At 51.2% G+C, this 14,821-nt stretch overlaps 1 protein-coding gene across 1 annotated transcript in view; it reads left to right on the top strand.

Annotated features, from left to right (window-relative positions):
- FBH1 (F-box DNA helicase 1) overlaps positions 1-14,821 on the top strand; it is a gene marked incomplete at its 5' end in the record, with an annotated part of 34,269 nt that overhangs the window by 18,626 nt on the left and 822 nt on the right. Inside the window, 10 exons of the mRNA XM_080610522.1 lie at positions 241-328; positions 1,074-1,160; positions 3,405-3,541; positions 9,065-9,164; positions 9,312-9,433; positions 10,810-10,885; positions 11,686-11,883; positions 12,639-12,764; positions 13,321-13,427; positions 14,289-14,423. Of these exons, the coding sequence (XP_080466648.1) occupies positions 241-328; positions 1,074-1,160; positions 3,405-3,541; positions 9,065-9,164; positions 9,312-9,433; positions 10,810-10,885; positions 11,686-11,883; positions 12,639-12,764; positions 13,321-13,427; positions 14,289-14,423 (1,176 nt within the window). The remainder of the gene's footprint in view (positions 1-240; positions 329-1,073; positions 1,161-3,404; positions 3,542-9,064; positions 9,165-9,311; positions 9,434-10,809; positions 10,886-11,685; positions 11,884-12,638; positions 12,765-13,320; positions 13,428-14,288; positions 14,424-14,821) is intronic.

The following is a 14,821-nucleotide window of genomic DNA, read 5'->3' as shown; positions in this document are numbered from 1 at the left end:
AAATAAACACCAAATGTGTGTTCATGTGCAGAATGAGAGGGGATGTATGGCACCAACAGCTGAGCCAGAGAAGTGTTCTTTTCCTGTATCTGGAAAAGACTGTGTTGGGGAGAAGTTAGCTGGTGGTGACACAGAAGTAGGAGGAGAAAGGCTGCAGAGAAGCCTTTTGAGAGCTCCTGTGCCTGGGCTGTTTCTCTGCTCAAAGCAATCTGTGCAGACCCTTCTGTTTGCTCTTTCTAGATAAATGTCAAAGAGGCCAAAGAGATTTGGCACAACATGAAGAAGCTGGATGGGGATGCAGAGAAGAAATACAAGATGACTTGTGATGGTAAGAGAGCACAGATGTAAATGCCTTCAAGTAAAGAGCTATTATAGACAATGGAATGGATTCATGCTGCTTATTGCTGGCTGTGCACCAGCGATGAGCATCAAAAAGTCCTCTTCTGGTGCCACTGGCTCAGCAGGGAGCTCAGAACAGGTCCAAAGGGTGGAAGATGTTCATTTTTCATAGATGTTTCATTTTTCATGTGAGTATCTGGATGGGGCAAGACCACAAGGTTTAGAAGGGCCTCATTTTCCTTAGAAAAATGATGGGACTATTCAGGTATGGAGCAAAACCATACAAATAATGGGTGAGACAGTGGGGAGCAAGTGCTAACAGTGAGTGTTTGCTCCTTACTGCTGCCAGCACATCCCTTCCTCTTGCTTGTCCTTTCCTTCTTAGCGTGTGTGCAGATAGTGCCAGAAGTAGCTTGTGCTGGGGAAAACCATCTTCTGTGCCATCTCCTTTGTGCATTAGGATTCTGGGGTCAGCAGCAAAGCTGCCTTCCTCTGGTGCACTCAGCTTGTTTTGTCTGGGTGTTGGGTTTCATCCTTCATCCAGCCAAGGCAGACAGAGCAACATCTGGGAGCAGCAGGGATTGTTTCAACCCCTCCAATGTCATGCAAATTCCAAGCCAGAAATAGAGCCAAAACCATTAATTTCCTTAAGAAAAAGGGGACTTTTGTCTTCAAGGTCATGGAGGTTTATGATGGGAAGCTACCTGCTCACTGACATGCCTTGTTTCTCTCAGGGTATTTGAAGCTCTGGCAGCTCAGCAAGCCTCAGCTCTCAGGGTATGATGCCATTTTTGTGGATGAAGCACAGGACTGCACTCCAGGTGAGTGGAGACAGGAGACAGAGCTGCAGCCCTCCTAAATACTAAGAGAGGATGTTCCTGTGCTGAGGGCTGTGTGAGAAGTAGCAAAGTTAAAAGGAAATCTGCTATAATGTTGAACTGACCTTTTGCTTGATCCCAGATCCATGTAAATTCAGGAAGGCAGCTGGAAGAGCACATGTGCACCAGCTTGAGGGTTGTTTCCAGCTGCTATGAGCATCCATGCATGCCACCCAGACCCTTTCGCTGTTGCTTTGCTGCTAGCAGAGAAAAAGAGAACACAGCAGAGCCAGGGACATGGTTTATTACAAGAGTGGTGAGACATTAAATGGTTCAGCTGCCAGAACAGCAGAGCTGCTCCATAGAATCCCAGACTGGTTTGTGTTGGAAGGGACCTTAAAGCTCTTCCAGTTCCAGCCCCTGCCACAGACAGGGACACCTTCCACTAGAGCAGCTTGCTCCAAGCCCCTGTGTCCAACCTGGCCTTGAACACTGCCAGGGATGGGGCAGCCACAGCTTCTCTGGGCACCCTGTGCCAGCGCCTCAGCACCCTCACAGGGAAGAACTTCTGCCTAAGAGCTCATCTCAGTCTCCCCTCTGGCAGGTTAAAGCCTTGGCCTGTCCCTACAGGCCCTTGTCCAAAGCCCCTCTCCAGGTTTCCTGCAGCCCCTTTAGGCACTGGAGCTGCTCTAAGGTCTCCCCTTCAGGAGCCTTCTCTTTTCCAGGCTGAACCAGCCCAGCTCTCTCAGCCTGTCAATGTCCTTCACTCTGCTTTAGCACCATGCTTTGAGCCTGAAGACCTAGAGATGCATAGAAAATGCAAGTCTTGCCCATGCTTTCTACCACTCTGGGGATTCCTGAATCATGGCAGAAACCTGCTTTCTGTACCAGGGATACAGGGAGTAGCTCTTTGTTGCAGAGTAAGTTGAATTGGTACTAAAGGGATCTGAGTGCCCCAAATCATGTGCTGAGGAACAAAAGAGGGACAGAAGAAAGCCCCTACTATCAAATCAGCGCAAAAGCTCCATCAGATCTCCCACCCATACTCTCTGGAGACCTGTGCTTTTGTTTTGCTGTGCTTTTGCAGCTGCAGTACACGAGGTTGCGTCATATGAGCCTTGGGAAGGCTTTGTTCAAGGCCCTGAGGGGCTTTGTGGTGTGTGCTAGGTCACTGTGCACACGTGCAGCGTGTCCAGTGCATTGGGGATGGCTGGTGGTTTTGTGCTGGGTTAAGATGATGCTGTTGCAGCTCCAGCCCAGGGAAGAATGGCGTCAGCCTGTCATAGTGGGAGGATGTTTGGCAGCTCCCTGTCAGCTGGATGCATCCCTTTGCTTCTCCCCTGCCTAGGGTCTCATGCAGCTGTGTTGTTCTCTTCTTAAATGCTGGAGTCATCAGTCAAGAGATACTAGAAATGCAGAACCAACCAGGCTGGAAAAGCCCTTTAAGCTCATCCAGTCCAACCGTTCCCAGCACTGCCAAGGCCACCACTAACCCATGGCACTGAGGCCTCGTCTCCACGGTGTGTGAACACTTGCAGGGACGGCGACTGCAGCCCTGCCCTGGGCAGCCTGTGCCAATGCCTGAGCACCCTTTGGGGCAGGAATTGTTCCTCAGCTCCATCTAAACCTGCCCTGGTGCAGCTTGAGGCCGGTTCCTCTTGTCCCATCCCTTGTTCCTTGGGAGCAGAGCCCAGCCCCTCCTGGCTCCATCCTCCTGTCAGGCAGTTGTAGGGAGCGATCAGGTCCCCCCTGAGCCTTCTCTTCTCCAGACTGAACCCCCCAGGTCCCTCAGCCCTTCCCCATCACACTGTGCTCCAGGCCCTGCACCAGCTCCGTTGCCCTTCTCTGGCCCCACTCCAGCAGCTCAATATCTCTCTTGTAGTGAGGGGCCCAGAGCTGAACACAGGATTCGAGGTGCGGCCTCACCAGTGCCCAGTGCAGGGGCACAACCACTGCCCTGACCCTGCTGCACACTGGTGCTGATACAGGCCAGGATGCTGGTGGCTTGCTGGCCGCCTGGGCACAAGATGCTCACATTCAGCTGCATCAGCCCAGGTCCCTTCCCATGAGCAGTTACCAGCCGCTCTTCCCCAAGCCTGGAGCGTGCAGGGGGTTGGTGTGGCCCAACTGCAGGACCCAGCACTTTAATTTGCTGCCTGTACAGGCAACAGATGTTGTATGGTTCACTTCTGCTTTATAAGCAGACTTAGCTTATAAACCCCTTAATGCTCTAATGTTTTCCTGCAGCCATCGTGGATATTGTGCTGTCACAGAGATGTGGCATAATCCTTGTGGGAGACCCTCACCAGCAGATCTACACCTTCCGAGGTGCTGTCAATACCCTCTACTCAGTGCCTCACACCCATGTCTACTACCTCACCCAGGTAAGATGAGCATCTGCTGCTGTCCTTCCCTGGATACAGCCCTAATGCAGTGGAAAATGTCCCACGTCCTTTTTCAGCATGCATCCAACAGCCAGAATCCTGGAGTCTGTCACTGTGGGGTGTTTGCTTTGCCTTGGGGTGGTGGCATGCTCTGCTGTTCACACTCTCCACTGCAGAGCTCCCCTGGGACTCTTAGTGGAGTGATCCCATCACTCGGAAAGCCACATAGCTTGCAAAATGGGCACTGGCCTAAAGATCTTCATGGATGGCTTGTTTCATAGAATCATGGAAGAGTTTGGGCTGGAAACAACCTTAAAGCTCTTCCAGTTCCAACCCCTGCCACGGGCAGGGACACCTTCCACTAGAGCAGCTTGCTCCAAGCCCCTGTGTCCAACCTGGCCTTGAACACTGCCAGGGATGGGGCAGCCACAGCTTCTCTGGGCACCCTGTGCCAGCGCCTCAGCACCCTCACAGGGAAGAGCTTCTGCCTAAGAGCTCATCTCAGTCTCCCCTCTGGCAGGTTAAAGCCATTCCCTTGTCCTGTCCCTAAAGGCCCTTGTCCAAAGCCCCTCTCCAGGTTTCCTGTAGCCCCTTTAGGCACTGGAGCTGCTCTAAGGTCTCCCCTTCAGGAGCCTTCTCTTTTCCAGGCTGACCCAGCCCAGCTCTCTCAGCCTGGCTTCAGAGCAGAGCTGCTCCAGCCCCTGCTCATCTTTGTTACCCCCTTTTCAAGGGGATCCCCTCTTTTCTGGGTTAGCTCTCAGCTCAGCTGAGTGGGCAGGGGGGGATGTATCCTTGCTCACATTGCCATTCAGTTACAACAGTGGGGTCCCATGAGAGATAAAGGAGTTAGGAGCAAAGGAGGTGAATTTTGCCCTATCTGCTGGTCCCATCTCACAGCACAGCTCCTATCTCACAGTATCACAGTATCACAGTATGTTAGAGATTGGAAGGGACCTCAAAAGATCATCTAGTCCAATCCCCCTGCCAGAGCAGGAACACCTAGATAAGGTTACACAGGAATGTGTCCAGGCGGGTTTTGAATGTCTCCAGAGAAGGAGACTCCACAACCTCCCTGGGCAGCCTGTTCCAGTGTTCTGTCACCCTCACTGAGAAGAAGTTTCTTCTCAAGTTTAAGTGGAACCTCTTGTGTTCCAGTTTGTATCCATTACCCCTTGTCCTATCATTGTTTGCCACTGAGAAGAGCCTGGCTCCATCCTCGTGACACTGCCCCTTTATATATTTATATACACTAATAAGGTCCCCCCGCAGTCTCCTCTTCTCCAAACTATAGAGACCCAGCTCCCTCAGCCTTTCCTCATAAGGGAGATGCTCCACTCCCTTCATCATCTTAGCTGCCCTGCGCTGGACTCTCTCCAGCAGGTCCCTGTCCTTCTTGAACTGAGGGGCCCAGAACTGGACACAATATTCCAGATGCGGTCTCACCAGGGCAGAGTAGAGGGGGAGGAGGACCTCTCTCGACCTACTGACCACCCCCCTTCTAATACACCCCAGGATGCCATTGGCCTTCTTGGCCACAAGGGCACAGTGTTGGCTCATGGTCATCCTGCCATCCACTAGGACCCCCAGGTCCCTCTCCCCTACACTACTCTCTAACAGGTCGTTCCCCAACCTATACTGGAACCTGGGGTTGTTCCTGCCCAGATGCAGGACTCTACACTTTCCCTTGTTTTATTTCATCAAGTTTCTCCCTGCCCAACTCTCCAGCCTGTCCAGGTCCCGCGGGATGGCAGCACAGCCTTCTGGCGTGTCAGCCACTCCTCCCAGCTTAGTGTCATCAACAAACTTGCTGACAGTACACTCAATTCCCTCATCTAAATCATTGATGAATATATTAAATAATACTGGTCCCAGTACTGACCCTTGAGGCACTCCACTAGATACAGGCCTCCAACTGGACTCCGCCCCATAGACTACAACTCTCTGGCTTCTGTCCTTCAGCCAGTTTGCAGTCCATCTCACTACCTGATCATCCAGACCACACTTCCTCAATTTAGCTATGAGGATGCTGTGGGAGACTGTGTCAAATGCTTTGCTGAAGTCAAGGTAGACCACATCCACCGCTCTGCCATCATCCATCCACAATGTTATTTCCTCATAAAAGGCTATGAGGTTGGTCAAGCATGACTTCCCCTTGGTAAAGCCATGTTGACTGCCCCTCATAACCCTCTTATCCTTGACATGCCTTAAGATGGCATCAAGGATAAGGTGTTCCATCACTTTCCCAGGGATGGAAGTGAGGCTGACCGGTCTATAGTTACCCGGGTCCTCCTTCTTGCCCTTTTTGAAGACTGGAGTGACATTTGCTTTCCTCCAGTCCTCAGGCACCTCTCCCGTTTCCCAAGACTTGGTAAAGATGATGGAGAGTGGTCTAGCAATGACTTCCGCCAGTTCCCTCAGCACCCGCGGGTGCATCCCATCTGGACCCATGGATTTATGGATGTCCAGATTGCTCAACTGGTCCCTAACCCATTCCTCATGGACTAAGGCAAACTGCTCCAGTGACCTGACTTCATCTGAGGTCTCAGGAGTACAGTGCTCTTCAGGACTGCCTCCGGCAGAGTAGACAGAGACAAAGAAGGCATTCAATAACTCTGCCATCTCAGTATCTTCTGTCACCAGGGCACCCATCCCATTCACCAGTGGGCCAACCTTGCCTCTGGTGTTAGTTTTATCAGCTATGTATTTGAAAAAGCTCTTTCTGTTGTCCTTGACCCCTCTTGCCAGATTTAATTCTAAGGAGGCCTTAGCCATCCTAGCTGCCTTCCTACATCCTCTAGCAGCAGCCTTATATTCCTCCCGAGTGGCCAGCCCCTCCTTCCATGACCTATAAACTCTGCTCTTCCACTTGAGCATACCCAGCAGTTCCTTATTCAGCCATGCAGGTCTCCTGGCCCTCTTCCTTGACTTCCTACGTGTCGGGATGCTCTGCTCTTGAGCTTGGAATAAGCAATCCTTGAATGCCAACCAACTATCTTGGGCCCCTTTACCTTCAAGCAGCCTTGCCCATGGGATTTCCCCTAGCAATTGCTTGAAAAGGCCAAAGTTTGCCCTGCTAAAGTCCAGGGTTGCAATTCTACTTGCTATTGTACTGGTCCTACCACACAAGATCCTGAATTCCACCATCTCGTGGTCGCTGCAACCAAGGCAGCCCTCAACCTTTACTGCTTCGACCAGACCCTCCTTGTTAGTGAGGATGAGATCCAGCAGCGCTCCTCTCCTGGTTGGCTCATCCACCATTTGCATGAGGAAGTTATCATCCATACACAGGAGGAACCTCCTGGACTGTGGCTGGGTTGCTGTGTAGTCCTTCCAGCAAACATCAGGGAAATTAAAATCCCCCACGACGACCACGTCCTGTGACTGTGAGGCCGCTCTCAGCTGCTTGTAGAAGGCCTTGTCAACTTCCTCATCCTGATCAGGTGGCCTGTAACAGACACCCACAACAGTATCGCCCCTGCCAGCCTGCCCCTTAATTCTCACCCACAGACTCTCAACTCGCTCATCCCCTGTTCCTGGACAGAGCTCAGTACATTGCAGCTGCTCTCGCACATAAAGAGCAACCCCACCACCCCGCCTGGCTGGCCTGTCTTTCCTGAAAAGGACATAGCCCTCCATGAGTATATTCCAGTCATGCGAGCTGTCCCACCACGTCTCTGTAATTGCCACCAGATCATAATCTCCTGACTTAACACAGGTCTCCAACTCCTCCTGCTTATTTCCCATGCTGTGCGCATTGGTGTACAGGCATTTCAAGGAGGGAGCTGAGCTCACCGATTTCACCCTAGGATTATAGGAGGCCTCCCAGTCTTCATCAATCCTAGAGTGCTGCCCCACTGGGGCAAGCCCAGTTACAACCCCATCCCCCTTCGAATCTAGTTTAAAGCTCTCCAAATGAGCCCTGTTAATTCATGCCCCAGCATCCTTTTGCCTCTGTGAGTTAAACCTTTCCCACGTGCCATCATCCGGACTGGAGCCTTATAAAACCAGCCGTTATCAAAGAACCCAAAGCCCTGCCTAAAGCACCAGTCTCGTAGCCAATTGTTTATGGACTGAATTTTCCCATTCAGTCCCACATCATCACGGGAAGATGGAAGAAGTGAGGAGAAGATCACTTGAGCCCCAGACTCTTTCACCATCCGCCCCAAGGCCCTGTAGTCTTTCTTCATCCCCCTCAGACTGCGGGAAGCAGCTTCCCCCCCACCTCTCTGGAAGACCAGCAGCGGGTAGTAGTCTGTCGGGTGCACCAGGCTGGGGAGCGCCCTGGTGATATCCCTGATCCGGGCTCCAGGCAGACTACACACTTCCCTATGATGGGGGTCAACTCTGCATATCGGGCCCTCTGTTCCTCTCAGAAGGGAATCGCCTACGACAATGACCTTTCTTTCTTTCTTGTCAGAGGCAGTCTTGAGGTGCGAAGTCGACCGCCTTTTCCTATGTGACCTTGTAGTCTGGCCTTGCACCACATCCTCACTTACCTCTCCATCAAGATCCAGGGCCTCAAACCTATTACGGAGGAGCACCTGGGGAAGCAGGGCAGGAAGGGAGGAAGGTTGCCCACGACTCCGAACTGGAACTCGCTTCCAGCCCTCATCGTCTTTTTGGTCCCTTACCTCTGCGCGACAGCTACAGGGCAGGGGCTGTCTCGGGTCATCCCCCTCTGTCTGAGAGGACAGGGGGTCCATCCCCTTGTGGGGGGTATCTCCCTGGAACCATTCCAGCTGGCACGCCAGGGAGTTACTCCACCAGTCGATCTCCCTTTCACAGTCCCTGATGGTCCTCAGCGTCTCGACCTCCTCCTTAAGTTCTGCCACCAATCTAAGCAGATCTTCTACCTGCTCACACCTCACGCAGGTGGAATGTTGGCCTCCCTCCCTCGGCAGCAGCAGGCTCTGGCACTCCCTGCAGCCAGAGACCTGAACAGCCACGGTTTGGGGCAGGGTCTCTGTCTGGGTTGCTACAGTCTCCTTACTGCAAGCTCTCCTTCTGGAGGCGACCATATTGGTCAGCAGTCTGGGACACCAGCAACAGGGTTCACAACACGACCTGCTTGTTCCTCCCTGCGCCCGGTGGGCAACCGCTGCCCTCCCAAAGGCTCTTTCAAGGCAAGGGGCAGGGGTGCGGTCGCCGTTACCGCGGGAACGCCCCCCGCCACGTCAGCCGCTCTCTCGCAAGGGCTGCTGGGGCTTCGGGGATCGGGAGATGTCGGGAATCGCGATGTCTCTGCGCTGTCCCCTCTGATTTTCCTAATCTCTGCTGACCCTCGTGGTCTCTGCAGCGTGCCGGCTCCGGCTCTAGCTGGGCTAGCTCCGACCAGCTGACTTGGGTGTAAGAATGACCAGGATTTCTAGGAATAGTCGGGAAGGGATTTGCGTGCTCTTTCTAAGAGAAAGTTAGTCCAGAAGGTTGGTGGGAATTGCAGAGTTCCATATATAGTGATACTTTTCTCAGGTTCTAACACATTCCTCTGCTTTTTCCTGCTGTTCCCTTCATTTTCCCACGTAGAGTTTCAGATTTGGGCCTGAAATAGCTTACGTTGGAGCAACCATTCTGGATGTCTGCAAGAGGGTCAGGAATAAGACATTAGTGGGTGGAAACCAAAAGGGTGAGTTGTGTTGGTGCCTCTGAGCTCAGTCAGCTCCATTCAGTGATACTGAACTGCTCCATAATAAAACGCCTCAGGATTCATCCTGATCTCTGATTTGCTTTGGGTTCAGATCCCTGTTCTCTAACTGGGAGTTTCTCCATGCAGGTGATGTGAGAGGCCGCACGGAAGGGAAGGTGACGTTGTTATCACGAAGCAATTTCAACGTGTTTGAGGATGCTGTGGCACTCACTGGGAAAGACAGAACAGTTAAAGTACACATGATTGGGGTAAGGGGAGATTGCCAACGTGACTTCCAAGTCCCCAAGCCTGTTGGCACTTGGAGCAGTGACACCTACGGGAGGCTTGAAATAGGTTGGGGCTGAGCTGCTTGTGGTTTAAAACTGATATTCTAGGAGAAAGCAGCAATCTGGTGTGGATGGGGGGGAGTCTTGGTGCAGCTCTTCTCAAGTCTGTGCAGACAAGGGCCTCTCTTCAGGCCCGTGGGTCTCTTTTCAGGCCCATGGGTCTCTCTCTATCAGGCTCAGATGACACAGCAGCAGCTCCAATTTGCTGGGTGGGACTGGGGAAGGGGAAGAGGGGCAATGAGCATTTCAGTCTCTCATAAGGGACAATACAACAGTTGAAGCTGAAGGTGTCATAGATGCTACAGAAAGCTGTGCTGTGCACATTGCTAACTTCTAGCCCTGTGGTGGTCTGCTCCCTGGCTCAATACACCCAGGAAAACCAGGACGAGTTGAAGCACCAGCCTTTTTAGTGAGGCAAATAGGGATTTTTAGGAGTGACAGATGTTAACCCCTTGAAGGAGCAACAGCTCTGAGGTTTGTGTTGAGTTTTCACTCATGGAGCTGAAGGAGAAAGGAGTGTGTGGACCCCTTCAGAAAGGGAATTAAAAGTTCTTCATCATTTCTCTACTAGAAAGCTATGTGTTACAAGCAAAGAGTGTTTGAACTGGCTGCTTGGTACCAGAAACCTGCTTTTGGAATAAGGCTAAATTCGGACTGATGCTGCTTTTGATGGAACCAAACAAACTGGATTTGGAAACAAGAGAGGGAAGAATACTTCCTGAAAGGAAAAATTGCCAAAGCAAAACCTTTGGTTTCAGTTTATATTGAAACTGAAGCATTTAAAGCCCATTGAGCGAGGTTTATCCTTTTGTGATGGACCATCGCTTCAGGTCAGAGGATGCAGTTGTGCCTGGAGCTGGCTTTCCCCAACAGTATGGAGGCAACAGGCCAGCAGCATCTATGGCACAAGAGACTTCTAAAGCTCATTTTAACAAAGCTAAAATGCCATTTGCAAAGCTAAAATGCTCCAAAAATGAACCTTTTTTAATGAGCAAAAGAGAAAACATGATAAAAATATATTTGAAATACTTTGAATATAAAGTTCTGCCACGGCTCCGCAACAACGGCAGTCAGTAAATGTGCTGTTCTCCTCTTGCTGTCCATCTGTCTGTCTGCAGAGTGGGCTGGAGCATTCCCTTTGTGATACAGCTCCAGGAAACCAGCTCTGCATCTTCATTACATTTCCCTTATTCCCCCAATTTTAACACCAGTAACCACTGGACTTTGCTTTCTCATCTCAGATTCTACACAGCACCTTTACTCCTGTATATTAAGGTTACATTACTGGGTTTTTTTAGGGGCTTGCTCGTTTTGGCCTGAGCAAAATCCATGATCTTTGGAAGCTCAGTCAACCTGTGGATGAACGGAGAAGATGTGAGTATGTCCTCACCCTCCTTTGTGTATATGTGACCCTCCAACAGTGGCTTTAACCTGAAAGAGGAGATTTAGATAAGATATGAGGAAGAAATCTCTCCTGTGAAGCACTGTCAGTTTTCCACTGAAATGGAAATAGAAAATCATGGAATGGTTTGTGTTGGAAGGGACCTTAAAGCTCATCCAGTTCCAACCGCTGCCACAGACAGGGACACCTTCCACTGGAGCAGGTTGCTCCAAGCCCCTGTGTCCAACCTGGCCTTGAACACTGCCAGGGATGGGGCAGCCACAGCTTCTCTGGGCACCCTGTGCCAGCGCCTCAGCACCCTCACAGGGAAGAACTTCTGCCTTAGATCTAACTTGAACTTTCCCTGTTTCAGTTTGAACCCATCACCCCTTGTCCTATCGCTACAGTCCCTGTTGAAGAGTCCCTCTCCAGCATCCTTGTAGCCTCCCTTCAGACACTGGAAGCTGCCCTGAGGTCTCCACGCAGCTTCTCTTCTCCAGGCTCAACAGCCCCAATGTTCTCAGCCTGTCTCCATATGGGAGCTGCTCCAGCCCCTGATCATCCTGGTGGCCTCCTCTGGACTTGCTCCAACAGCTCCATGTCCTTCTTGTGTTGAGGACACCAGAACTGCACACAGTGCTGCAAGTGGAGTCTCATGAGAGCAGAATAGAGGGGCAGGATCACCTCTTTAAATATTAAGTGTAATTCAATTCTGAAATTTGATTAGAATTTAAAGCTCCCATTATACGTGTCTGTCGAACAAACTCCTGTCATCTGCTCCTTCTCTTTTCAGTAAACCTGGTAATAAATGATTCCTTCATCAAGAAATGGGAAGAAACTCAGGGCTTCATTGGTTTAAAGGAATATGCGAAGCATGTCAATGACAAAGAGCTGCAAACGAAGATTGACATAGTGGAGAAATACAGAGAGCGCATCCCTGAGCTGGTGCAGCAGATTGAGAGCAGCCATGTGCCACACGAAGCCGGGGCAGGTAAATCCAAGCTGTGTCTTTGACAGAAGAGCAAATCCAGGTCTTGTTTTCAATAAAGCATCAGTGCTGAATCCCCCTCATTCTGCAGTTTGGATCAAATTGGGCTTTTAGGGAGAAGGGAGGTTGAAAGAGCAGCTTTTGGCGTGCGTGTGGGACTGCAGGTGGGGTTCAGTGCAATGAATCCGCCACCGAAGGATGGCTCAGTGTGCACTGGGATGTTGTGGCTACCCCATCCCTGGCAGTGTTCAAGGCCAGGTTGGACACAGGGGCTTGGAGCAAGCTGCTCTAGTGGAAGGTGTCCCTGCCCATGGCAGGGGTTGGAGCTGGGTGAGCTTTAAGCTCCCTTCCAACACAAACCAGTCTGGGATTCTGTGAGTATTTCCTATGGTGGGAAGGCCCTAGGACTTATCCTGCTATTTGGGATTCCTGGTGGAGTTGCCCTGCAATTTGCTGACTGAAACTTGGGAAGGGGACAAGGCAACCAAGTGAAAAATACATCAAATAAAGAGCATTCCTGTTTGGAAGCAGCAGCCAGGCTGCTGACAACCAGACATCTTCCTTGGCAGAGAAGTTGTCTTCAGCAGTCTGGATTCCCAATAGAGGTGCTTTGCTTCCAATTTCTGTTTGGGAAGAAGTGAAGTGAATGCAGAATGGAATCATTGCATTTCACTTGGAGCTTTGTGACATTGAAATTCTATTCGTACTGCAGTGCCTGATCTTTATTCCTTCTTGTTCTCCACATGTGCCGGTCCCAGATTACCTCATAGGGACTGTCCATCAAGCCAAAGGCCTGGAGTTTGACACGGTGCTGCTTGCAGATGACTTTGTGCAAGTACCAGCTCTCGGTGGGAATTACCAGATTAGAACTGACTCCATTATTGGTAAGGGAACAGCTTGGTGTGGTCCCCATCCTGATCTGGAAGTGAGAAGCAAGCCTGTGCTTATCAGTGCCATCAGGTGCCACTGTCAAGGGATTATTGATCTTGTAGTTTCCTTCACAGCAAGGTAGGAGTATTCCTGTACTCGAGCTTGTAGCCGTCTAGCAACAGAGAAAGACCAACTCCATGCTTGGGAAAGACACTGCTTTCCTTAGGTGCATGCTTTGGAAGGGCTGGTCTCTTCCCAGCGAGCAGAGAGGTGGCTGCAGAGGGAATCTAGAGGTGGAGAAGCATCTCCAGTGCCGCATCTGTGCCTGGGAGGTGGGAGAACACATACAATGAGCTGCTTCTCATGTAGAGTCCTGCGTTTGCCTGGAGAGAGGAACATGGAGCAAGGCAGGAGCTATCAGTGGTGTTAGGAGCTGCACAGCAAATGCAGCAGAGTTCCTGCAGAAGCACCCAGTGTCCTTCCAGAAACACCAGCTGAAGTGTTAGGCTGAAGGCAGAGCTGTTCATTCTTGTGGCTCTAAAGCTATTGCTGGTCTTTCCTCCAACCTAGACATGTACCCTGAGGATGAGTGGAACCTGCTCTATGTAGCTGTGACACGCGCAAAGAAGTATTTGCTCATGTCCAAGTCCCTGGAACACCTTTTAGCACTGGCTGGGGTAAGTGAAATTGTTCCAAGGTAAGCAGGTCAAAGGAGGTGATCCTGCCCCTCTACTCTGCTCTGGTGAGACCCCATATGCAGCACTGTGTGCAGTTCTGGTGTCCCCAGCGTAAGAAGGACATGGAGCTGTTGGAGCAAGTTCAGGCCACGAGGATGATCAGGGGTTGGAGCACCTCCTGTATGAAGACAGGCTGAGAACAGTGGGGCTGTTGAGCCTGGAGAAGAGAAGGTGCGTGGAGACCTCAGAGCAGCTTCCAGTGTCTGAAGGGAGGCTACAAGGATGCTGGAGAGGGACTCTTCATCAGGCACTGTAGTAACAGGACAAGGGGTCCAGTGTGAGGTGTCCCTGTCCTTGCATATCTCCAATTGCTGCATTTGGAGGGGACAGTGTGGTAAAGGAGCATAAAAGAGGATTATCATCAGGTTCACCCTGATCCTCAGGTCTATGCTGATTGTGGACTCTGCCCTACATGTGCTGGCATGGATCAGAGTAGCTGAGGTCATGGTTTTCCCTCAGTTCCTGTGCTCTGTACTATGATTTCAGTAGCAAGATACGAGGTTGCAGTGGTTTTGTCTTCCACAGCCCTTGTGTTTGGGTGTTGCCTTCCACAGATCCTGACTTCTTATCCCAGTGCAAGCCCATAGGTTCCCTTTTCTGTGTGCAGTGGTTGCCAGCTCTTACTTCACTTCCTTCCTCACTGCTGCTGCTGACTTCTGCTTGGGTCTTGCTGTCACCAGGGGTTTGGGGCAGGGTTTTGTTGCAAGTCACTTCCAAGGAGGTATAAAACAGAGATGAAAGAACCATTCCCAGTATCTCAGCTCCTTCAGTGATGTATTTCCTCCTCCTCTTGTTCCTTAGGAGCATTTCCTTCGGGTGGAGCTGATGAGTGAGGCTGGGAAGGATGGAGCTGCGGTCACTTGCTCTGTGCCACAGTGTACAGAAATACTGCCGTCCGGCTGCGGGCTGGTTGTGAAGAAGCTCCCTTTGATTCACGTATGTCAAACCCTCCTTGGGCTTTTGAGATCATGGTTCTGAATTGGGAACCTTCACAATCACTTGTGGGCTGGCTCTGCTTGGGGGCTGTTTGGAGCTGTCACATCAGGGAGGGATAACCTGAGTGCTAAGCTCCAGTGGAAGGGAGCAGGGAGCATCTCATAGCTGCATCTCCTGCCCACAGCTCCCCAGTTTCTTACTTTTGCTCCCACCCAGCTCATAACTAGGGGTGACTTCCCCACTGTATGATTCAGGGGGGTGCTTCAGTTCCCACTGAGCCACTCAAACCTTCACCTCTCTTCTGAGACCGATTGTTGTCTCCATGGAGCTGGTGTGTCAGATCCCATATCTGGCCTTTGGAGCCTCTGCTGAGGCCATAGAACAGCCATGACACTCAG

This window comes from Psittacula echo (genome assembly GCF_963264785.1).
Source record: "Psittacula echo genome assembly, chromosome: 1".
Taxonomy (NCBI): domain Eukaryota; kingdom Metazoa; phylum Chordata; class Aves; order Psittaciformes; family Psittacidae; genus Psittacula; species Psittacula echo.
The sequence above is the reverse complement of the archived record's forward strand: the minus strand, read 5'-3'. Positions and strand labels throughout refer to the sequence as shown.